Source organism: Megascapheus bottae, chromosome X (assembly GCF_031878675.1).
Source record: "Megascapheus bottae isolate mThoBot1 chromosome X, mThoBot2.hap1, whole genome shotgun sequence".
In the NCBI taxonomy this organism is placed as follows: Eukaryota; Metazoa; Chordata; class Mammalia; order Rodentia; family Geomyidae; genus Megascapheus; species Megascapheus bottae.
The window spans coordinates 63683737-63709373 of record NC_143547.1 but is presented as its reverse complement, the minus strand read 5'-3'; the positions used below and the strand labels follow the sequence as shown (position 1 = coordinate 63709373).

General features: G+C 35.7%; 1 protein-coding gene across 1 annotated transcript in view; it reads right to left on the bottom strand.

Moving 5' to 3' along the window:
- Positions 1 to 538: 538 nt before the first annotated feature.
- Positions 539 to 25637, bottom strand: part of Diaph2 (diaphanous related formin 2) — an 809447-nt gene continuing 784348 nt past the window's right edge. The window contains exon 28 of the mRNA XM_090326172.1: positions 539 to 1911. Coding sequence (XP_090182298.1) covers positions 1844 to 1911 — 68 coding nt within the window. The 3' untranslated portion in view covers positions 539 to 1843. The remainder of the gene's footprint in view (positions 1912 to 25637) is intronic.

The following is a 25637-nucleotide window of genomic DNA, read 5'->3' as shown; positions in this document are numbered from 1 at the left end:
TAGATATATCACAGAGACTTTGTAAATTCAAAATGCAATAATTATTTACATATATTAGTAGAACTTAACTTTTGTGGTAGTTAATAAAAGTAGTGCATGAAATTGATATTGTCCTTAAACATGTTGTGTGTCTATGTGCATGTGTTCATGCAAAAATGGAAAATCTCAGATATTGTTACTATTTGATTTCCCTAGTGGAGCAGTTCCAGAGTTAAGAATCAGAACTAGTGATCACATGTTTATCTCAGATGATGACCTTTTTAAAGCCAGCCATTGTTCTTGGGTGTAAGTGTCTATACTGCTGTTTGGAGAAGGAAAAGTAGGATTTCCTACATAAGAATTATTCATAAAAAATCTTTAACAGTCACAATAATCTGCATAATTAGTCGTAAAATTATACTCTAGAAATATCTAGCAACTATTTCACCACATATGTTAAACTAATAGACAAGTTAAGTAAAACTTCACCTTCTCATTTATTTAAAATATGTTGAGCTTGTTTTCCTTCCAAAAACTGGTAAATTTGTCAAAAGATGATGACTGAGAAATCCACTTGTTTTTGGGATATAGAATTACTGCACAGATATATAGAGAGCTATAAATATATGCACATATCTATATACACACATACATACATAGAATTTCTTCTTCATACCACCAAAGTAGGCAAGGAAAATAAAAAGGGAGAAAAACAATTGACCTTTCAGTTGCCTCCTTCAGAAAGAACTCTCTTTTCCTCGCAAGTCTTCTAGAATTCTTCCTCCTCAAAATAGGAATCGCTATTTTCCTTTAAAATCTAAATAAAGGTATTAGAATTTTCAGGGTTTTTTTTTCCAGTCCTGGGCTTGAGCTTAGGGCCTGAGCACTGTCCTTGGACTTTCTCAAGGCTAGAGCTCTACCACTTGAGCCTCAGCACCACTTCCGGCTTTTTTCTATATGTGTGGTACCAAGGAATCGAACCCGGGTCTTCATGCATGCCAGGCAAGCACTTTAACCACTAGGCCAAACTCCCGGCTCCAAATTTTCAGGTTTATTTGTAGCATAAAAATTTAAATGTAGTTTTTTCCTAAAAAAATAGTCATATAAAGTGTTAGTATAAAGTAAATATCTATGAATAATTAGAAAATATTTCTTTAAGTAAAGTTTAAATCATTTTCCTTAACTAATTATTTTAAACTTTGGTTTATTTTTAGCAATGATAAGTGCCTGCAATATCATGCTGAAAAGCTAGACTAATGATAATTTTTAATTTCAGCCAGAGTAGATAAATCCATCAGCTTTCACTTGTGATAATACTCTAAATAACTTGGCTGGGGTGGAAAAGAAATTTTGCTGAATTCCACAAATGGTGTACAATATGAGCCCCTTTCCAAACCACTAACATCAATATCTTCCTTGACCTTGTCCTTTTCTATACATAATAGGAGTTGGAAGCTGATGCTAAAATAATTCTTTTGCTTTTGTTCTCTTACCTCTGTGCTTTTTTTTGCGGGGGGGGGGGAAGGAAGGGGTGACCTAGCCATATCAGATTTAAATTTTGCGACAGATTGCATGTTTTTGAAAGCCTAAGAACACTTCAATGTCTAGTATTCAGAGCCAGGTTGCACACAATGACAACTAATATAGAGCTTTACCCTTAAGTGGAAAAGTTATAATTGTGACATCTGTGTTCAAATTCATATAATTTTGGGAGGAGTGCTGCAATGAGTTTACAAACACACATTACTTTATCATGCTTGGCTTGACTTTACAGAAATGCACAGCCCTGTAGTTCATGTCTTGTTCTTCTCAAAATGTCTGATTTTGTTTACTTAAATATTTTCATATTCTTTGGTATCAGCAATCACTTAGATGACATGGCTCCTCCACTGTGGCGAGAGCGTGACCTTTCCAAAGGTGCTCGTCTGTTATCTGTAAGACAAAAAGAAAAAGAACCAAAAACACGGTGAGCTTCAGATCTTGACTATTGCAGGATGTCAGGTCAAAGGAGGTTTCAAACAATCTGAAAAATCACTTCAAATGAATATGTAAATAAGCAACACAGAGCGCAGATCTGAGGAGTTCACACTGCAGTTGACTGGCTGAGTCGAAGATTTCTACAATCAGGAATAAATGACTTGTCTTGGTAAGCAAAGTCAGAGTGATAAAAGAAATAGAAATATCTCAAGTACAGTCCCCCTTGGAAATAGCAGGCGACAACAAAATTTCTTGGTAAAGATGTTAAATTGAAAGGATCTATGTTCAGTGCCTTTTGTTGAAAAGCAGCACTTCAATTCCCTGTGAGTTTTCAGTTTGTGTGTTAGCTACTTCTAGAGGACACCAATGTGGGCAGAGCAGTAAAAAGTTTTTCTTTAAACTGTTGCATAATGTGGCAATCAAAGCAGCTTCCAAGTTTGCTTGATTGTATGATGTAAACAAATTCAATACATTATATATTCATTATGGGAATGAATAATGAATGGGACCTAGAATAGGTCCCATCCGTCACAGGAAGAATAATCAGTGCAAAGATTACTGTTGGCACAAAGCTTTAAAAACATTAAAAGTTGCTGATAATAGTTTTTGCTTTATTAGGAAAAAAGGTTTACAGCTCTGCATTGTGATGATAACTACTATATTATTATCACCTCTGTTTTATGCTCGGCTTAAATGCAATTGGTAAGGGTGAAAATTCCTTTCTGACAAAACCATTATATACTTAGATTCCCTAACTCAAATGAGAATAGGTCCTTAGAAATAATAACCACCAAGAGCACTTACATAAATGCTAACATTTTACACTTGTTAATTTGCTAATCCACACAACATCCCCAGGAGGTAAGCCCATTTCATTTCATCCTATTATCTGTGCTTTAGTGATGAAGGGTACACAGCAAATCAATGGTATGATGGGGGGGATTATAATGGAAAGTTAATGTCTAAGGGTCAGGCCTGCTTTGTGCAGTGGATCTATCTTGAGGCCTTCTCCTTACCTGTCACATGAGGAGGTTGGCTTGAGAAGTTCTGAGGTTTGTCATGGTGTCTTTCCCATCTGTGCTAGCATCTCTTGACTGATTCTGTGTAGTCTGTGGTAAGTACACAGATAAAAGTATCTGCTTCCCCTGACCTTGACCTCAATAACACTATCTGATGAGTACAAAGCCAACCCAATGAGGGAGGGGATAAGACTGTTCAACAAGAAATGTACTCAGGACCTTAACTATGTAACTGTAACCCCTCTGTGCATCAACTTCACAAAAATGTTTTAAAAGCCCACCAAGAGCTTTGAAATGCAATAACTACAGCTGAGAGGTAAGAAAGCAAGAAGGCATTTTCTGTACTTGAAGATATATTAGAGTGATGAATTATTTGGGTATCCTTTTGAAGATATCATTAAAAAGTCTATTATTTAGTCTGTGATATGGATCACAATTCAGCTAAAAGTGTGAAGATAACATTTTTGGATAAAGGGATTATTGTTTAGATGTTCCTAGTTTGCAGATTGATCTGCAATGTCTGAGAAAACATTTACATATGAAATTACAATAAAACGGCTCCCTTTACATTGCTAGCATTTAAGCGTGCAATTTTAAAAGTTAACCTATCATAAGAAGGATTCCCAAAGTCCCACCAGACTATCCTAGGCTAGTCTCTGGGCTTGGGTGTGTCCTACATGCTAAATCAGCAGTCACCCATGCCTTCCCTCCAAGAATGCCTCTGCCCTTTTATATAGCATATAGTAGTTATTCTACCTCCAAATTGGCAGGCTTTACAGCCTTAAATGGCAAGAGATGATGACCGTTCACATCATCTTAAAACACATCTCCATTTTGTGTGCCAAATAGGTCTCTAAGTTAATGAGATAATTATGTGAAAAAGAGTTTCTGTAAAGGTCACCACTTACATTTTCAAAATGTCAACCCACAACCTTGTTTATGAAAAATAAGTGCTTTTAGAAACAATGGGAACAATTACTGATCTCCATCTTTTGATTTTATTTTCCATTCTCTCTATATATATTTATTAAAAGAAATTTTGTTATAAAATACATACATTTACGGTTCCATAGCATGGCCTAGTGATAGATATGTGTTTGCCTAGCATGCACAAAGCTCTGCATTTGATTCCTCAGTACCACATACATAGAAAAAGCCAGGAGTTGTGCTGTGGCTCAAGTGGTAGAGCACTACTAGCCTTGAGAATGCCCAAGGACAGTGCCCAGGGCCTGAGTTCAAGTCCCAGGACTAGCAAAAATATATATACATTTATATTCTAGATATGTATGACTCAAGCCATAAGTGGAATTCCAAGGTTATCATAAAGCATAAGTATCTATCTATTTCTATATATAAATTGAATACATAGATATGTATATATATACACACACATATCCACTTTTCCATCTATCCATATTTACATTTTAATAGCTAGCAATATAGTGACAATATCTTTTCATGTTTAGAGTCATATATTCCTTGAATTATAAATTGAAAAATCATCTACTGAGTAGTTTGAAATATAACATTTTTTGTTTATATTAAAAAATGCTAATAGTCATCATAAGTTGGAATTAATTCATGTGAAAAGAACAAGTACTAGGTATTATTGCTGTCAGTGGTAACAGAGTAATTTAGGTGGTTGTGAGAATGATTTCATTTCTATAATTGTATACAGACAGAGGTAGTAGACACATATTTGATAGATTTGATAGTAGAGATTCTTGAGATTCTACAAGATCAAATCTGAGCCAAATTCACTTTTATTTTACTACTGATACTGCTTTAATTTAGAGGGCAAAACAATAGAGGCTTTTAACTCAAGCCTTCAGTAACTTAAAATTCATGTATTTGCTGGATATGGTGGCTAATGCCTATAATCCTAGCTACTTAAAAGGTGGAAATCAGCAAGATTATATTTCAAAAACAGCCAGGGAAAACAATATTCCATCCCAACCAATAAAAAACTGGGCATAGTGGCCTGTGCATATCACCCTATACAGGAAGTAATTAGAAGTATTATGGTCTAGGCTAGTCTGGGGTGGGGGAAAGACCCTATTTGAAAAGTAGTGAAGTCAAAAAGGACTGTGGGAATGGTTCAAGTGGTTCAGTTGTTGCATATTCAACAATTGCAAGGCCAAAAATTCTCACAAAAAATGAACAACACAAATTTCAATAAAAAATCTCATACATCTATGGTATGGAGGGATTTGTTAATAAGTAATGGCATTCCTTTCTAATTAGCCTGTTGGGATTTGGGAAATGAAGGAGAGAAAAATGTATTCTGGTAAGAGAGGAGTTTTCTCTGTGGGTAGACTTATTGATGATATTGTGAAAGGAGATATGCAGAAAACCATTTCTCTGAAGGAAGGAAAACATGATTTGTTTTGTTTTTTCTCTGCTTCCTTTCTTCCAAATAATGGACTAACACATCATAGTAAATAAGAAATCCCAGGTCTAATATATCTTCCTGGTCTAAGAATTCATTAGACAAATTAATACAATATCCATATGGTTTAGAAACATGATGAATCATGCAACAATAAGTTTGTGGCATACCATTCTAGCATGTACTATTCAAATCCACCATCTGTCATTGTAAGCAAAAGGCATCAGTGATTTGTTTTTGAAATACCCACAACATGAAGGCAAACAGATTTCTGATATTATGAATGGACTTAGCCAAAGAATGAAGTTAAAGAGAAAGATATATCAAAATGTATGCTATGGAATGAAGGTGGTCAAAATGAAATGAACATTCGTTTTTTCACCCATAGGGAATAAAAGTACACAACTCATCTTCAGCATGATTTTTCAGGCAAAACAGCTCAAAGTGAAGTCAAGCCTTTTCGTACTGTCATAGGAGTTATAAACTTTGTGCTCTTATCTCTCCCATCCTTCCTTCCTTCCTTCCTTCCTTCCTTCCTTCCTTCCTTCCTTCCTTCCTTCCTTTCTTCCTTCCTTCCTCTTTCATTACTTTCTTCTCTCCCCACCCTTTCTTCTTTTGTTGTCTTTGTGTTTTGAACTCAGGGACCAGGTACTGTTCCTGAACTTTTTGCTCTGTAGATTAATGGTTTCCCACTTAAATCACAACTCCATCTCCAGGCATTTTTTTTTGGTAGTCAAGTGAAGATAAGAGTGTGGTGAACCTTCCTGTCCAGATTGGCTCTGACAACAGTCCTCAGATGTGATGCTTCTGTAAAGCTATGATTACAGATAGGAAACACTCGCACTTAGCTACTTCATGTCTTTTCTAAACACAAATTCATTTGCCATTCGTCTCCAAATCTTTCTGAGCTCTACAGTGAATGGAATAAAGTCATTACTATATTTCCCTAAAATTCATGTGCATAATCATTTATTTAGCAACTATATACAGAACATATCCACCATGAAATACTTGAATGTCAGTAAGTTTTAGATCCATACCAAAGTCTGTATCTTAATTTCCTCCTTACTGAAAATGTTGTCAAATGTAATAATAGGAGACTAAGCACATACCATTTACTGCCTAATCACAACATAGCATGAGGCAGACTTCAGTATGCAACCTGCCCGTGTGTTATTCTTTTTTTTTTTGTAAAATTCATATTGTCAGGGTGATGTACAGAGGTGTAACAGTTACATATGTTAGGTAGTGAGTACATTTCTTATAGAATGATTTCACCCCTTCCTACTTCTTTTCTCCCACATTTCCTTTCCTCAGCCACACCATCAAGTTGTAGAGTTCATTTGCAACATACTAACCTATGAGTATCCCTGTTACATTGGTTTACAATTTTTCCTTTGTCACACCATTTTGTTGCTCCCCTTCCCTTCCCTAATTCAAATAAACATATACATCAGGGACAAAATAATCAAATACATGACAACAGGGGATAAACCATAGGCGTGTGGGGAGAACAAAAGACAAAAGAAATACCAATAATGAAATGTACACAAAAGTAAAAGTCTTTATTTTGCATATTTCATAAGGAGGGTTCCATCGAGCAGCACAACCAAATTGTATTTTTAGGGCACATTTAGGCACTGTTGTAATTAGAAACCAAGTTAAATTAGCACAGTTTGGAAAATAAACCCAATGAATCCTAGGCTTGTCCTGCTTTAAAAAAATATGGGCCAGGAATTTGGCCTAGTGGTAGAGTGCTTGTCTAGCATGCACAAAGACATGGGTTCCATTTCTTGGTACCACATATAGAGAAAAAACCTGGAAGTGGTGCTGTGGCTCAAGTGGTACAGCTCTAGCCTTGAGAAAGCCCAAGGAAAATGCTCAGGCCCTGAGCTCAAGGCCCAGGACCGGCAAAGAAAAAAAAAACAGATTTCTATTTGTTGAGTAACAATTAGCCAAGAAATGCTAAGGTCTCTAGTAAGTTGAGGCTTTGTTTTGTTTCATTTTGTTTTGTTATTTTAACTCAGTGGTGGGGAAGGTACTCAAATCCTTACATGTGCTAATTGAGTAGTTTACCACTGAGATGCACCCCAGCCAATCCAGTGATGCTTTTAGAGTTCTCAGAATCCTTATTTTCTTGGAAGCCTAACGAGGCTCTTTCCTTGTCTTATGATATGCTATGATGATAGCAGGCTACTTTTCTTTTTGAAATATGAGTCCACCACTAACCAAATGAATATTACTGATTGCATCTAGACATCTTATAATACACTTATTCTCATTGTTTTTGCCTTCTCCAAACTAACTAGAATTAGTTTTGTTGATAGGTGTAGAATCTGTTGGCTTCTATTTTGCAAACCCTTTCTTGTTGTCCTTAATGTACTATGTTATCTCTCATCTCCTTTACTGTCCCTTGGGTAAATCATATTGTTACAGTACCTCACTTTGTTATCTGATATATTGAATTTATTTGTATTTGGTTATTTGAAATTTGATAGGGAAGGGGGGAAAACCAAGATGGGGGGGCAGTGGGGGGTAGGGTAAAGGGTACCAAGACATGTGAAAGGGTATCAATGTATGTGAATTAATGCACCGTCTATATGGCAAATATCATGTAATCCTTTTATTAATTACAATAAAAAATATATATATAAAGAAAAACCCTTTCTTTTTCATGTTTTAGAATAGGTTACACTGAAGGACCCCAGGTCAGAACCATAGTGCTGCTATCTTAAAGTTTAACTCATGCTTTTGCTAACTAAGGAACTGTGGCCAGCTGGCCATAGATTAACTTGTGTAAAACCTGACCCTACCCCTTCCCCATGGTAGTAGTTTTTACAAGCTTAGCCCACGTCCTGCTTGTTCTGTAATCTGTAATGTCCTGTTTGCTCTGCTATCTGTAATCGACAACTGGCCGGCAGTAGCACCATCCAGGCCTTGAAAGGAGCTAATTCTATAACAGGACAAGGGTCATTTTCCCCAGGACCACGGGCCCATTGGAATGTGCTACTCAGCACGAAGACCCTGCTAGCCCATATTAGGACATAACTTCTTACCTGAGATGATTGGTTAACGTGTATGATCTTTTCTGAACGGGTTGGCTGCCTGCGTGCAGACCTCACTGTAATGCTTTAAACTTATTGGCTGTAAAAGTGCGGGCTCTGCTATAACGGACTGTAGGACTGTATAAAAAGTCACTCCCGAGACAGATCGGGGCTCTCAGCCACTGACCCGAACCTCACGGATCTCGAGGTCACGTGTACCCGAGAAGACCGAGCCCAGACACTGACCCGAACCTTGCGGATCTCGTGGTCAAGTGGACTTGGGAGCCCGAGCATATGCCCGAATAAAATCCTCTTGCCTGTTGCATCCAGTGGTCTGTATGTGCGTCCTTGGGTGCGGGTCTCCGCGGGTCTTTCAACACAATTTGGCTGTCTCCTAGGAACCATAGGTATTGTGTTATATTGAACTGTTTTATTCCAGTGAAATTGTATACACAGGGTGCTGTGGATAAGAGCGAATCAATTACCTCCACTTAACAATTAAATAGTCTAAGCCCTACTCTAATCTCAATGCCTTTGTAATGTTTTTAAGTCTAGAAACTGGCCATGTTGTGTAATCTATATCCTTCATTACATACAAATAAATCCATGCAAAGAAAACAGAAATCTAGATTACTGTGGTAGTTCAGGTTGGCAGAAGAGAAGAAAGTTATTTTTAAGATGATGGTAATGGGAAGCAATAATGTTAAACTAGTTCAGAGGCTACTGTGACTATAGATACACAACTCCCATTAACTATAATTGGAGTTAAGCACATGCAATGATAACAATATAAACTCCTAAATGGCTTTCCAATTGGAAAATAAGCAAATGCATTCCAAGAAACAGCATGCTTTTGTGTGGAAAATACAGTATTCTAATTGAAGTGCACAAATTATTTTCACATTGATTTTGCTGAAGATATGATGTTGATATTTTTCCTATGGTTCGGAACATAGATCTGCTGAAGGTAAGATCTGTACAAAGAATGCTTTTCCTTTTCTTAATGCTCAGCATTTGTTATGTTATTAAAGGAAAAGTCTCAATAGTTGCAATAGATTTATTAATTCAGTGGCTTGTTATCAGCATGAAACTCTGCTGTGCTAGGGGAAAAAATTATATTTTACAAAACTGCAGTAGTGCGATTAAATCACTTTTCTATATTTCACATTCTTCTTATCCTCCCTGCCAGGTACTAACTCTGCTCTCTATCTTTATTATGAACCTTATATTTTGCAAATTATCAAGTCTTGTACTAATATGAAGGTACATTATCAAACAAACTCAATTATAGTAACTTTAGGAAGATTGAAATACATGATAAAAATAAATTCACATAGTATAATATTACTTCAAGGTATTAAAAACTTAATCCATATTAAGCTACAAATGCAGAAACTGTACAGTGCTTACTTTTCTACAAGGTATTTTTATAATGTACAACCAAATTCTTAGGATTTAAAATGACTAGTATTTACATAATTGATAATATGAATATTTCAAATGATTTCAGAAAATATGGTGAAGAATAAAAAACAAATTATTATATTGTTCAGTAGTGCAACTACCATGGAAAATATTGATTGGATTCAAATGTCAAAGCTATTTGAATATGTCTTTTTCATATTCTTGGTTTTGTACATTAGCCCCACATTATGGTTGCTTCTTTACTGTGCAATTCTTTATAAAATTCAAAGTCTAATGATGATTTCTACAGGTTTAGAAAATATGGCAAAAGTTGTTGGTACCACAAACATATGGAGAATGTTAGACAACAGTGGAAAGGAATCTCATGGAAATAATACAAATGAAATTTGCAATGGACTGCAAGCCAGAAGAAACTATGTAAACTATAAGGAACTTCTCAAGGTATTGATTATTGTGACTTAAGTATAACAGTTTCTTACATAGGACAATTGGTTGATTAAGTAATCATCTAGTTATTAGCAACAAATCAGAAACTGATTGTAAATTCACATTCAGCTATGCCTCTTATGAAAGGACTATTTTGCCATTAGTACAAGGCAGTATTTACCTTCTATTCATGCATTACCTTCAAATTGTTACTGCATTTTCTATCTATAGGGTACCAGAACAAACATCTTCTAAATTATTACATTGAGAAGATGAATATACCAAAAACTATAGCAAGAAATCTGTGTGTCTCCTGTAGCATTTATCATATGCTAAGCAAAATTGAGGTTCTGAGTAAAGAACAGTCATATACATTGAGTGCTGGAGTTGGGTGTCAGCCTTAAAAGACTGTGGAATTATTGTCTCAATGGATGTAGAAAAGGCATTTGACAAGATCCAACACTAGTTTATGCTAAAATCTCTAGAGAAACTAGGAATCTATGGAACATTCCTCAGTATAATAAAGGCTGTGTATGGCAAACCCACAGCTAGCATTATACTTAATGGCGAAAAGCTAAAGTCATTTCCTCTAATATCAGGAACAAGACAAGGATGCCCACTCTCTCCACTCCTCTTTAACATAATATTACAATTCCTAGCCAGAGCAATAAGGCAAGAAGCAACCATAAAGGGGATCCAAATAGGGAAAAAGGAAGTAAAACTTCCCCTCTTTGCAGATGACATGATTCTGTATTTAAAGAATCCTATAGCCTCCACTCCCAAGCTCCTTGAGCTGATTCAAAACTTTGGAAAGATAGCAGAGTATAAAATTAACACTCAAAAAAAATTAATGCCCAAAAATCATCTGCCTTCCTATATGCCAACAATGAGAGGAATGATGCAACAATCAGGAAAGCAACTCCTTTTGCAATAGCCTCAAAGAAAAATAAAGCACATACAAATTAACTTAACTAAGAATGCAAAGGACCTTTTTGATGAAAACTTTAAAACTCTGAAAAAGGAAATTAAAGCAGAACTGAGGAAATGGAAAAAAAACCTCCCATGCTCCTGGATTGGAAGAATCAACACCGTGAAAGTGGCAATCTTGCCAAGGGCTACATACAATATCCCAATGTCATTCTTTAAAGAAATAGAAGAGGCAATCCAAAATTTCATATGGAATAATAAAAAACACCCTGTATAGTAAAAACAATTCATAGATGAAAGAACAGCACTGGAGGAAATTCACTACCAAATTTTAGATGCTATTACAGAGCTATAGTGACCAAAACAGCTTGGTACTGGCACAAGAACAGACCTGAAGATTAATGGAATAGAATTGAGGGCCCAGATAGTAATCCACAGACCCATGGCCACCTAATCTTTGATAAGGGAGCCAAAATAATAGAATGAAAGAAAGACAGCTTCTTCAACAAGTGGTGCTGGCAGAACTGGTTAAGCACCTGCAGAAATCTAAAGTTAGTCCCTTGTTTGTCACTCTGCACCAGGGTAAACTCCAAATGGACCAAAGACCTGGAGGTAAAAGCAGATACACTGAAAACTTTACAAGAAGTAATAGGAGATACACTAGTTCTCCTCAGCACAGGTCGAAACTTTCTTAATAAGGGTCCAGAAACACACAAATTAGAGAAAGCCTGGATAAGTGGGACTGCATTAAACTTCAGAGCTTCTGTTTGGCAGAAGACATAGCTAGCAAACTAACTAGAAAGCCTACAAAGTAGAAGATCTTCACTAACCATAAAACAGACAAAGGCCGCATATCTAAAAGATATCAATAGCTCAAAAAATTGAATCACTCCAAAAACTAATCATCAGAGAAACAACCATCCCATTAAAAGATGGGCCAAAGACTTAGAGAGTCTTCTCTGAAGAAGAAATAAGAATGGCCTATGGACACATGAAAAAGTGCTCAACGTCTCTGACCATAAAATAAATACAAATCAAAACAACTCTGAAATTCCACCTCACTCCAGTTAGAATGGCCAGGATCAAGAAATCTACTAACAACAGATGCTGGAGGGGATGTGGCCAGGAGGGAACACTACTACACTGTTGGTGGGAGTGCAAACTAATTCAACCACTATGGAAAGCAGTATGGCAGTTCCTCAATGGACTAAACATAGAGTTCCCCTATAACCCAGCAATTCCACTACTTGGCATTTACCCAATTCTCCAGAAACAAGGACGTACTAAATCCACCAGCACAACAATGTTCATTGCAGCACTATTTACCATAGCAAAGATATGGAACCAACCCAGATGCCCCTCAGTTGATGAGTGGATCAACAAGATGTGTTATTTATACACAATGGAATTCTATGCTGCTGTCAGAAAGAATGACATCGCCCCATTTGTAAGGAAATGGAAAGACTTAGAAAAATCATATTAAGGGAAGTAAGCCATACTGGAATATAGGCTCAATGGTTTCCCTCATTTGTCATAATCAGTAGAAATCTTGGACTCTCTTAGCAGTGTTTTACAACAGAACAAAACCTAGACACATATGGCCATATAGGATGACGCTAAATGAAAGGACCTGCAGGATATAGAAAGAAAAGCCATGTAGTGAGTGATTGTTGTCCTTAATGTACTATATTATCTCTCATCTCTTTTGCTGTGCCTTGGTTATCTCATATTGTTACAGTATTTTACATTGTCATCTGGTATATTATATATATATATAACCAAATAAAGATATATATATATATGTATGACTATATATATATATATGTATGTATTCTTATTTCGTTATTTGAAATTGGATAGGAAATGGGGAAAAAGAATGTGAGGGGTGGGAAATGGGGACCAAGACATGAAAAAGGGTATCAATATTTGTGAAGTAATGTGCCTTCTATCTTGTGAATATAATGTAACCCTTCCATTATTTACAATAAAAATGTATGGAAAAATAAGATTGGTGAAAGCCAGGAGCAGGTAGCTCACATCTGTAATCCACCTATTCAGGACCCTGAGATCTGATAATGGCAGTATGAAGTAAGCCCAGGCAATGAAATCCTTGAAATGTTTATCTCCAATTAACCATTAAAATAAGCTGGAAGTGGAACTGTGGCTAAAGCAGTGAAACACTAGCCTTTAGTAAAAAAAAAGCTGAGAGACAGTGCCCATGCCCTGAGTTCAAAACAAACCCAGGACTGGCACTAAAAGGAAGGGTAATATACGGTTGGTCGATTTCAACAAGAAGAAATAAAAAATGGCTGGCAATTTTAGATTAGTAGAAAAAGTCAGTTCAGTTTGAGTTACTAACCATTCAATGATCAGATTCTTGCTATTGGGAATAGGCATCATTGAAAGCAATGAAAATATAAAAAAGGAGCATAAGAATGCCTATTCATTTGAAATATTTTCCCTATGCTGAGTAATATAATGTGTGGTCAGATTCATAGCTATAAGGAGTAAGATATAGTAGTTTCATCTATAAAGTTCTGTACAAACTTTCCTTTCTAATCATATTTCAAAATGCTATTTTGTGTGTAGAAGATAGCATTTCTTATTTTATAACAAAGGCATTTTGAAGTCATCTGGTGAGGCTGTGATGTTTAAGACTACACAGCAAAACAGCTGAAGAGCCGACCAAGACAGAGATTACAATGACCTAGGCCAAGACTGCTTGGCAGGTTGAGAGCTTAAGCAGCCAGTTGGGTAGGTGCATAACAATCTAGTTGTTAAATGGCACTGGGGTTTCACTGTCCATTCATTACTTCCACTTGTCATCTCTGTGTCTTTCTACTCCATGTGTGGCTCAGATCACTATGACTAAGAATCTTCAGCATCAGCCATTTCTTTATCTTTGATCACACGGTAAACAATTCTGTCATTTTCTGTGGCAGTTGTTTGTGATCTGCATGAGTTTTGTGGCTGATATGCTGACCTGTCATCTACTTTTGTATTGGTATAACTCAAAGGCCATATATCTATTCTCTTTGTTTTTAACCTGTGTGACTGTCTCTTGGGGTTTGGTTACCGACTTCTTGCTGATGATGAAATTTAGAGTAGTCACTCTAAGTTGCCAGTTTAAGTTGCCAGTACCTGAGACCCAGGTAGTCTGTGCTGTGGTGGAAGGGTGTGGAGGAGGCAGTAAGCTCACTGTCTGTAGCAGTAAGATAGAAATGACACTCCTCCCTACTGTATATTGCCTCTTTCTCCTGAATGCCCAAATCATAGAAATATGCCAACAGCTACAATTTTGAGGAAAGAAGACTCTTAACACAGCATAAAAAACACGAGCATAGAAACAGGTGCTTTCCCTTCTTAGTGGTTCCCATGGCAACCTGTGTTTAATTGCTTTAACCAGTTGTATGGACAAAAGCAACCTGTGTGTTTAATAGTACAGACAAATTCACAACTGCCAGTGTCATTGATTTAAAATATAAACTGTCCTTTAAGTTAGAAGGCAGTCAAAAGTTGTTTTAAATGTGAGCAATTAGGACAGAGTGTTTAAGCACAGCTTTTCAATTTCATATTCAAAACTGACAGAAGTACCTTTGTAATTTTAGTGTCTAATGTAATTCATGTATACTACAACTGACAGGCACAGATTAGAAGTGATTAAAGATGGCTACTAATTGCCAAGTTATCTCTCATCTAAGAATCACTCCTAATATTACATATATTGCAATAAAGTCAGTCCTAAAATGGTAAAAGTTATAAATGGAAAAGGTATAAATATGAATGGTTGCTTTTTCTGTACTTCTTGTAGAAGTGTTCATATTTGATGAAACCATAAATATCTTGTATCTTATCTTGGGTGTAAACTATATTTAATATAGGGATATTATACAGTCAATATAAATCATATAGATTTACTATAAGTATTGGGGAGAAATGTCCACATTATAACATGAAAAAGATTGTTATAAAAGTGTAGGTCATGGTGCACATTTTTTTGCCGTGTCTGCATAGGTCCATAGAATGTTCCCTGATGGGAAGGCCAAGTTTTAAAGCATAAATTAACCTGATTTCATCTACTTATATATCAAGATACAAAGCGTATATTAGACTCTAAATTCTAAAAGTTCAAGTCTCCAAAGTGCCTCTCACCAGGAGCCAGTGGATCCTAGCCTAAACAGAAAAACCAAGGAGATTCGGATCTCCAATTAATCAAGAAAAAAAGTAGGAAGTGGAGCTGTGACTTAAGTGGTAGAACACTAGCATTGAGCAAAAAACTTCAGTGACAGTGCCCAGGCCCTGAGTTCAAGCTCCAGGACTAGTGCGTGTGCACACGCATGCATGTGTGCATGCACACACACACACACACACACACACACACACACACACACACACGCCTATTTACAAAAGACTGACTTTCTTTTAAAAAGATGAGTAAACATCCAAACTGGCAAGAAAGCACATCTTTACATCATGACATATGACAAGAACTTTACTCCATCAATAAAATTGCATGGGACTTCAAAATTGCTTTTTAACATGCTGCCTAAAAATGATAAATTAAAATAGAAAAAAATTTCTGTGATGGTAAATGTTTTCAGCAAGGCATGTAATCTGAGTTAATTTCCCTACATAGTGTAGGTGGTGGTGTGTAGGGATGACTTAATGCTAAATAATACTCTATACTTTAATCACCATTTACACAAGTAATATGATAGCAGATTAGAGCAAAGCTAACTGATACTTGAACTTGTTGTTGAACTTACTAATATGGACTACTAGACATACTTATTCTAATTAGCCACCCCATTACTTATTTACAAAAAGACATTCTAAACACCAGTTTCCTCATTTGAAAATCAGAGATAATAATAGTGCTTACATGATAGGGTAAAAGGGAGGTGAAATGGGATAACTTAGCAATTGCTTCATATTGATTTTTTTTAATTTTTGGTTGTTGTTGATAGAGCTTGAAATCTAGGCCTAAATTTACATTCTCCTTTATAAACATGAAAATAACAATAATAAAATCAATATAAATTCTAATATTATTGTTAAGTCTTCCTTGATGGCCTAGGTATGAGAACTAAAAAATGCAAATGGACCAGCATTATAGAATATAGAATAAAAATGTATGTAATAGTTCCTATTACACTGCAAAATCCAAAACTTTAGCAGCAAAATCTTATAATTTTGACATCAGGAGAGCATTATTATGACACTATGACTTTGTAAGCAACTTTTGGGATGAGATAAAGGACAAACACATGTTTATAAAAGCTTTTATTTCAGGTTCATCTATATAAACAAAGACTTAATAAAGACAAGCCAGGAAGTCAGAATTTATCAAACTTCTGATTTTTTATTTATTTCACAAGTCATTATGGGCTAGGGTATTTCTTATGCCCTTGGGAAGCAATGAAAATATTTTATAACAATTTATTTATTTTCTTGTCATCTGGTGGGTATAGAAATCTTGCCAGATTGCTTTCTATTACTTCTTTGCTTTAGGTTCCAGTTGTCTGGACAGATTTGTCCCTTAGGGTAGAAAATGATTATTTCTGAAGATTCTAGTCTGGTTTGAATGATGTATCTAGTAAAACTGGTCACTCATTTTCTCCCCACCCTAGGATACCAGAATTACCAGGCAACCTGTGGACCTTTAATTCAATTTCCTGAGTGGCCTGTTTACTAGAAAGAGAGACAGAAGACTTGCCTTCATAAGCAAAATCTATTCCTATGTTGTGCATAGCTCTCTCTGTCCAAAAACATTTTGTCTCAACTCTTTGATGTACCTGGCATAATGCTAGAATGACACAGAGATAAATGAGTAAGTCTCTTTCTTCAAGGAAGGCAATATGCAGTTGAAGTCTTTTGTCTAAACACTAGTCAGATGGAGAGGTGTTAGGGGTTCCTCAGTGTAGTTCTCAGCTAGTCAACCTAATAACCTAAATTATATTGTATCTCTGTTACTTTACTGTCAGATACTTTGCAGCATGATGTTCTCAATTATATGTTGGTATCATACAAAGATAATAAGAATATAGTGCCAAGAGGTGGTAAGATTAGAAGTTTATTAGGTCCTTTAGGAGCACAGAAAAGGAGCATTCAGCTAAGCCTGGGGAGACATCTCTGGAATGGTTTTCTGGAGAAGGCACTGTTATGGCTGACTGTCTAATTGCAAGAATTATGGAGGAAAAATATATTCTAGGAAATGATGGCTTTGTGTTAAAAAAAATGTGTGATTACAAGCAAGTCAGTGCTTGCTAAAGGAGAATGACTATGGCCAGACTATATATTGGTCTCGTGTGCCATTTTATGGCTCTTGAATTTTAAAGGTACAATGGAGAGGGAAATTGTATGATAGTACAATTTGGTGCTCATTTAGTAGATGAATTTAAGAGGACACAATCAGAGTTAGGGATTGGGTTGGGTATGTAATTTAGTTATGCAGAGATTGCCTAGGTTGCATAAGGTCCCGGGGCTCAATCTCTAGCAACACATATGGAAACACACACACACATACCACCACCACCACCACCACACCACACACAGTTGGGAACTAATTGGATGCATTGGATATAGGAAAAGGTTCAAGAAAAATCAAAAGTTTTTAGTTTATACTATAGGGAAAATTTGATTTCATCAACTAGATGGGATATGGCAGAGGAGGAAATGCATTCAAGCAGAAGATAATAAATTGAATTTGGGACTTAGCAAGTTGGACATGTTTTAAAAAATTATAGTGGAAGCCGGGAGTTTGGCCTAGTGGTAGAGTGCTTGCCTAGCATGAACGAAGACCTGGGTTCAATTCCTTGGTACCACATGCATGGAAAAAAGCAGGTAGTGGCGCTGAGGCTCAAATGGTAGAGCTCTACCCTTGAGAAAGTCCAAGGACCCGGCTCAGGCCCTGAACTAAAGCCCAGGACTGGCAAAAAAAAACACCTTAAAAAATTATAATGGAGCTGGCCAGCAGGTCATTAAATATTGTACAACCAAAGTTCAGGAGAGTGGCTTGGACAACAATTTGGACGATTCACCACATGAATTATAACTGAAGTCATCATTCAGTGAAGTATGTAGAATGAGAAGAACAGTGAGCTGTTGATGAGATGCTAGGAAATGTTGACATTTAAGATACGAGCTTAGGAAGAAGAATCCATGAAGAATATAGACAGTGGATATTCAGACAGGTACAAAAACAAAACCCATGAGAGTGCACACTATGGAGCAGATATTTTGAAAAATGGAGTAAGCAATAATATCATATATTGTAAAAAATACAGTAAAATAAAGACAGAAAATCATCTGATTTAGAAATAAGGAGGTCATTAGAGAATTTAATGAGAGCAATTTCAGTGAAATAAGGGGAGTAGAAGCCAGACTGCAGAAGACTGAGAAATAAAGGCAATGAATATAACTTACACTTGCATTTCGTGAAAGAAGACCCTGAAAGAAGTGGTATTTTCTTAGAGCAAAAACATTTACCTCAGGTCATTGTGTCCGACATACCCAGCATCATTTCTTGCCGCATCTATACTGCCCATGACATTTTTTTTCAACTTAGAGTAGCAGCATTAAATACCCTTCTCCTTAATCCAAACAGTGGCCACTGATTGCACCATAATGAATATCTGGCCCTCTAGAGGCAGCCAATTAACAAATTAGCTAGTACTTAAACACAAGACATGATTTGTGATTTCAAGAAAAAAACATTGCTCAAAAGAATATGAAGCAAGTGGATGTGAGACAGAAAACAATGAAGAGTCACACAAGGAAAAAAAATAAACCTCATTGTACTTCTTAAGGTGTGCAGAATAAATTTCTATTCTAAAAGGGACCAAAGTAACAAAAACATTAATTATATTATGAGTCTTAAGGTCATGGTCATTTCACTGGTTTTTATTAAAATATTATGATAAACAATGTTGGCAAAGGCCATTGCTACATCATCATTTTATAGCAAATGAAATGTTTTTCTCAGTGACCTATCATGGCATATGTAAACATTTTTGATTACATAAAAGCCACATCCCATAATAGCTAGCATACTACACTAATGAAAGTGTCACAAGCATTTGAATACAAAAAAAGTTTTCACAGTTGAGATATCAGAGTGTGACACTATTGTATGTAACACTGTAGGCAAACTGCACGATATGAGAACATACAGCAAAGCAATCACTACCATCATTTGGAAGTGAAGCAATATACTATGAGAACATCATTTTTGTGGAGGAACTTGTTCACATTTCTTGTAAAGTGCTCAACATTCTATTCATGATCTCAACAATAAATGGATTAAATGTTCATGTTATATAAATTGCAATCCTAACTTTATCTTCATGTGAGCAAGACGATTTTTTCAAGTCATTGAATTAAAAGTAGCACTGAAAAGTTGCTCATACCCACAGAGAAACACAAAGCTTGGAAATTTTGTTCAGCGTGGTTATACAACAGGGTTCTTTGAAGTAATATCAATGAAGACAAAATACATAAATTGATCAGAACCATGTTTCTATAATTAAGTGGAGTATTCATTGGACACAATAAGATGCTAATTTTATTTTTACTCACTTTATAGTTTAGTCACTATGATACAAAGATTTGTGCCTAGTTCTGCATTTGTTGATATTGAGATAATCATGTATTTGAAAAAATTACGCCAACTACTAGAGACCACATTGGCTTATGTTCCACCAATAGAGATCCACAGAGAACTTTTATTAATCTTAACATTTGAGAAATAGTGCATTGGCAAGACAACTAACTATATTTAAGTTCTTTTCCCCTTCAAGTCATCTCCCAACCTGTTTCCTGAACAGTTTTCTCACAGAAACCAAACTCTCCAGATAAGAGGCTACAATGGATTTAAAATAAGACTAACTGGACTGAACCATAATTTTAAGCATTGAAAAAAAGACAAAACTGCAATGAAAATGGGAATGAGTAAACTTTCAAAAGGACTTCAGAGGACTCATAGATAAAAATTCACCACCAGATAAAAAACATGAAGATAAAAGTGAGCAGATTCCTGCTAAAGGGAATAGCTCAGGGATATTAGAATATATATATATATATATGTATATATATATGTTAAATTTTGTTCTAAAATTTGTGGCAAGGAGCACATACATTCTGAGTTTTGTGACTTCTCTATTGTTAGCTTGTCTACAGGTTCCATTCTACACGTTTCTCTTTCTTTAAAATTCCTCTAGAATCCAGCTTTCTTTCAAAGCCCAACACAATTCTCATTTCTCTGATACTTTTACCCTTCACTGAGCATTCTCACATCTGGAACTCCAGAAGCACATACTTAATTTGAATCATACAATTTAACTCTCAATTTTAGCCAGCTTCACACTCTTCAGTATCATTTCATGTTTTGCCTTTCCAAAAGGATAGTACTGGGATGGCAGATAATTCATCTCCACTGCCTTTATAGGAGCTTTCTCAGTACAAAACAGTTGAGATAAATTCATGTTGATTTATTTTGAGAAGTGTGGGTTTTTTCAATCTTTTTCAATTATATTTTTATTATGTTTAAACAGTTGTACAAAAGTTCCCAAAAGAGTTTACAAATACAAATCACTTTATAAATACATCTTGATCATCACTTTCATCATTGACCCCATCCCTCTCTATTCTTTTTCTGAATAAAACTTTTATGAGCCAATGTCACTGGTTCACTACTGTAATCCTAGCTACTCAGGAGGCTAAGATCTGAGGATCACAGCTCAAAGACAGCTCAGGCACTAAAGTCTGTGAGACTCTTCTCGACAATTAACCAACAGAAAACTGTAAGAGGCACTGTGGCTCCAGGGCTAGGGTGGTAACCTTTAGCTGAAGAGCTCAGTTATAGCACCTAGGACCAGAGTTCAAGCCCCACAACAGACAAAAAAAACTGAAACATTTATAAGGATTTACAGATAAATACATTGTTACAAAATGTATGGGGAAATTGTTTATTACATCTTTATACTGTACTATTTCATGATGAGTCTAACTGTGGGCTAACTCTAGAAAGAACTTTGTAACTTTAGGAGAATGAGAAAAAGAAGGTAATATGTACAGTTTTGTGATGTAGAATATAAAATGATATTTAGCAGCCTGACAGCTCAAATGTTGACTCTCAGACAGTGACATGAAGTGAAAGATATTTCCTGAAAAGTCTTTCTTCTGACTAACTCAATTACAATCTCAAATTTATATGCTCTATTTATCCTATATGGGACACTAGTCACCAAATACATTGATCATAACTTTAAAGGCCAGACAAAATTTGTATATAAGCTTCTAAAAGATTCCCTGTCATATCAAAGGGATCCACATAGGGAAAGAAGAAATTAAACTATTCCTATTAGCAGATGCCAAGATCCTATACCTGAACCACCAAATTCCACTCTCAAACTCTTAGAACTAATAAACCACTTCAGCGAAGTGGCAGGATACAAAATCAACCTTGAAAAGGCAGTAGCCTTCTGTTTGCCAACAACACACAAACAGAAGAGAGAGCAAGAAAATGATCCCATTTGCAATAGCCTCCAAAAGAATAAAATATTCAGTAATTAACCTAACCAAAGATGTAAAGGAATTATTGAACAAAAACTATAAAAGCCTAATGGAGGAAATTAAAGAGGAAACCAGGAAATGGAAAGACATCCAATGCTCATGAATAGAAAGAACCAACATAGTGAAAATGTTCATACTGCCAAAATTGATATACAATTTCACTATAATTCCCATCAAAATCCCAAGGATATTCTTTACTGAAATAGAAGGTACAATACAAAGGTTCATATGGAACAGTAAAAGACATAGAATAGCCAAATCAATTCTAGGAAAAAAGAGCAATGCAGGTGCTATTACAATACCAGACTTGAAGCTCTACCACAGAGCTATAATAACAATAACAGCATGGTATTGACACAAAAATAGACCAGAAGATCAAAAGAACAGAAAAGAAGATCCAGAAATAAAACCTCATAACTATTGAAAAAGGAGCCAGAGATACACATTTGAATAAACACAACCTTTTCAACTATTAGTGCTGGGAAAAGTGGGCAGCCATATGGAGAAAACTAAAAATTGATCCCAGCTTGACACCATGCACAAACATTAATTCAAAATGAATCAAAGACCTCAATATCAGACCTGAAACTGAAACTGCTACACAACAGAGTAGAAGAGACTCTGGAACTCATAGGCATGGGCAAAAACTTCTTGAAGAGAGTCCCAGGGTCACAACAGATTGGAGAAACTCTCACCAAATGGGACTACCTAAAAATAAAAAGATTTTGCACAGACAAAGACATAGCTACCAAAGCAGAAAGACAGCCAACCAACTGCGAAGAGATATATACCAATAATGCATCAGATAAACTCTTAATGTCCAATATCTACAGGGAACTCAAGAAAATAAGCCTCCCCAAACCCAACAAACCAATCACTAAATGAGCAAGGAAACTAAAGGGAGACCTATCAAAAGAAGTCGTTAAAATGGCAAAAAATATGAGAAAATACTCATCATCCATGGTCATAAAAGAAATACAAATACAAAAAACCCTAAAATTCCACCTTACCACTGAACAGAATGGCCAATATTCTGAACGCAGAGAACAACAAATGCTGGTGGGGATGTGGAAAAAGAAGAACCATATTGCACTGCTAATGGGAATGTAAACTAGTACAACCACTCTAGAAGGAAGTTTGAAGGTTCCTCAAAAAACTGAAAATAGACCTTCCCAGCCATACCACACCTGGGCATCCATTCTGAGCATGGTAACTCAGGATATAAGGACAACTGCTCAGCCACGTTCATCTGTGCACTATTCACAATAGCCAAATACAGATGAATGGATTCAAAAAGTATAACTATACACAATGGATTTCTGCATAGCCAAAAGACAAGATAAAATAATAGCATTCACTTGGAAGTGGATGAGATTAGAGCAAATCTTGTTGAGTGAGATTAGTCAAGACCAATGGAACAAATAATACAAGAGCAGTGACTCAATATTCGGTTACTCAAGGTCATTGACATGATCTTGGAGATATAAATATAACTACATAGACACAAGTTTATGATGGGATATATACTCTACAGACATAATGTTATATAGATCTAGGCCATACAAACTCTCTGTTTAATTTAACTTTTGTTCTTAAATTTATGTGCCAGTGATTCTGTATAGAGTTCCCATTCTTGAATACTTATTTCTTAAACTTGATATTTGAAATATGATGTAAAAAAATCAATGTTAATATAATCTTTAAAAAATCTGTTGGGATTATTAAAAAAAGTTCTATAAGACACTTCAATAACAAATATTTTCTAACACATTAGTGTACTAAGACATAATTTTCAAAAGCAAAACATATTATATGAATACATTTTATAAACAATGATTCTATAGTGTTGTGGGTATGTTCCATGATGATTGTATTTATGGAAAGGCTTATCTTGAATCAAAAACATTCCTACCTTAAGTACTAAATTTTTTCTTTGGTTCTTCATTTTCCTTGACCTGTAGTATATAATACTGTTGATGACTATTCCTTCCTTAAGACTTGTTCTTCATTTACCTTGTAGAATACTCTTATTTATTTTCAAACTACTTTGTATGATCCTTCTTGATTCCCAAGCTATTGTTCTTTTCCTATTCACTAGGTGAAAGTTGTCTTCAAGACATTTTTATGCTCTTTCCCCATGCTATCCTATATACTTTCCATGAGGAAGTTCATCTGCTTGTTAAAATTCAACTACTCTCCAATATGCTAATGTATCTCAATTCTGTATTTCCTAGGCTTAAGGTTACATCTTCAGTCACCTCTAACTTCACACTCAGTATTCAAACAAAAATGATTTCTTTCCCTCTTTTTTATATTTCCTTGTTTTAATGAGTGTGACAAGCATGTATCAAGAGTGGAATTATGTCCCTAAGAAATTCCTATAGTGAAGTTTGTAACTACCCACTTGTAAGAACAATATGTAGTTGCATATGGCAGATGTCATTATATCAAGGAAAAATATGGGGGCATATGTTAAGAGAGAATATATCATGAGAATGACAAAAGGGATAATATGAGACTGAAGATAGGGACCAGAAAACAGTTCGCATTAACCAAAGAATACCAGGCATTAACAAGTAACCAATAGGAGTGAGGACAGTACCACAGACCTTATCTTTTTCTAGTACCTTCAGAGAGAGCATGGTAGAGCCAGCACCTTATTTTAAATATTTTTTACTGTCATTAATAAAAGGGGTACATTATATTCACCAGATAGAAGGTGCATAACTGCACAAACATTGATACCCTTTCTCATGACATCGTCCCCATTTCCCTCCCAAACTTTCCCCCATTTACCTTGATTTCCTCCCTTCCCTACCCAATTTCAAATAAACAATTAAGCACATATAAAATATATCATATAACAAGGTGAAAAATTGTAACAATATGAGATAACCAAGGGATGGAAAAAGAAAAGAGAGATAACATAGTACATTAAGAACAACAGTCATTCATTTATATGGCTTTTGTTCCCTTATCCTGGAGGTCCGTACATTTAGTGTTGTACTATTTGGCCTAATGTCTCTAGATTTTGTTCTATTGTAAATCTCTGCTAGGAGAGCCCAAGGTTTCTACTGATTATGACAAAAGGGAGACTTTTGGGCCTATGTTCCTTTGAGTCTGGCTTACTTCATGTAATATGATTTTTCCCAGGTCTTTCCATTTCCTTACAAATGGGGCAATGTCGTTCTTTCTGACAGCAGCATAGAATTCCATTGTGCATAAATACCACATCTTGATCCATTCATCACTCATCAACTGAGGGACATCTGGGTTGGTTCCATATCTTTGCTATGGTAAAGAGTGCTGCAATTAAGGAACTTAGGCTCAATGGTTTCCCTCATTTGTCATAATCAGTAGAAACCTTGGGCTCTACTAGCACAGATCTGCAATAGAGCAAAACCTTGATACATAAGGCCATATAGTATGAAGCTAGTTGAAAAGACCTCCAGAATATTGAAACAAAAGCCATATAATGAATGATTGTTGTTCTTAATGTACTAGGTTATCTCTCATCTCTTTTGCTGTCCCTTGGTTACCTCATATTGTTACAGTATCTCACTTTGGTATCTGATATATTGGATTTATTTGTATTTGATTATTTGAAATTGGATAGGGAAGGGGGAAAAGCAAGACGGGGGTGGTGGAGGGGAGGGTAATGTGGACCAAGACATGTGAAAGGGTATCAATGTATGTGAATTAATGCACCTTCTATCTGGCAAATATCATGTAACCCTTTTATTAATTACAATAAAAAAGAGTGCTGCAATTAAAATTGTGCTAGTGGATTTAGTATGCCCTTGTTTCTGGACAATTGGGTAAATGCCAAGTACTGGAATTGCTGGGTCATAGGGGAGCTCTATGGTTAGTCTTTTGAGG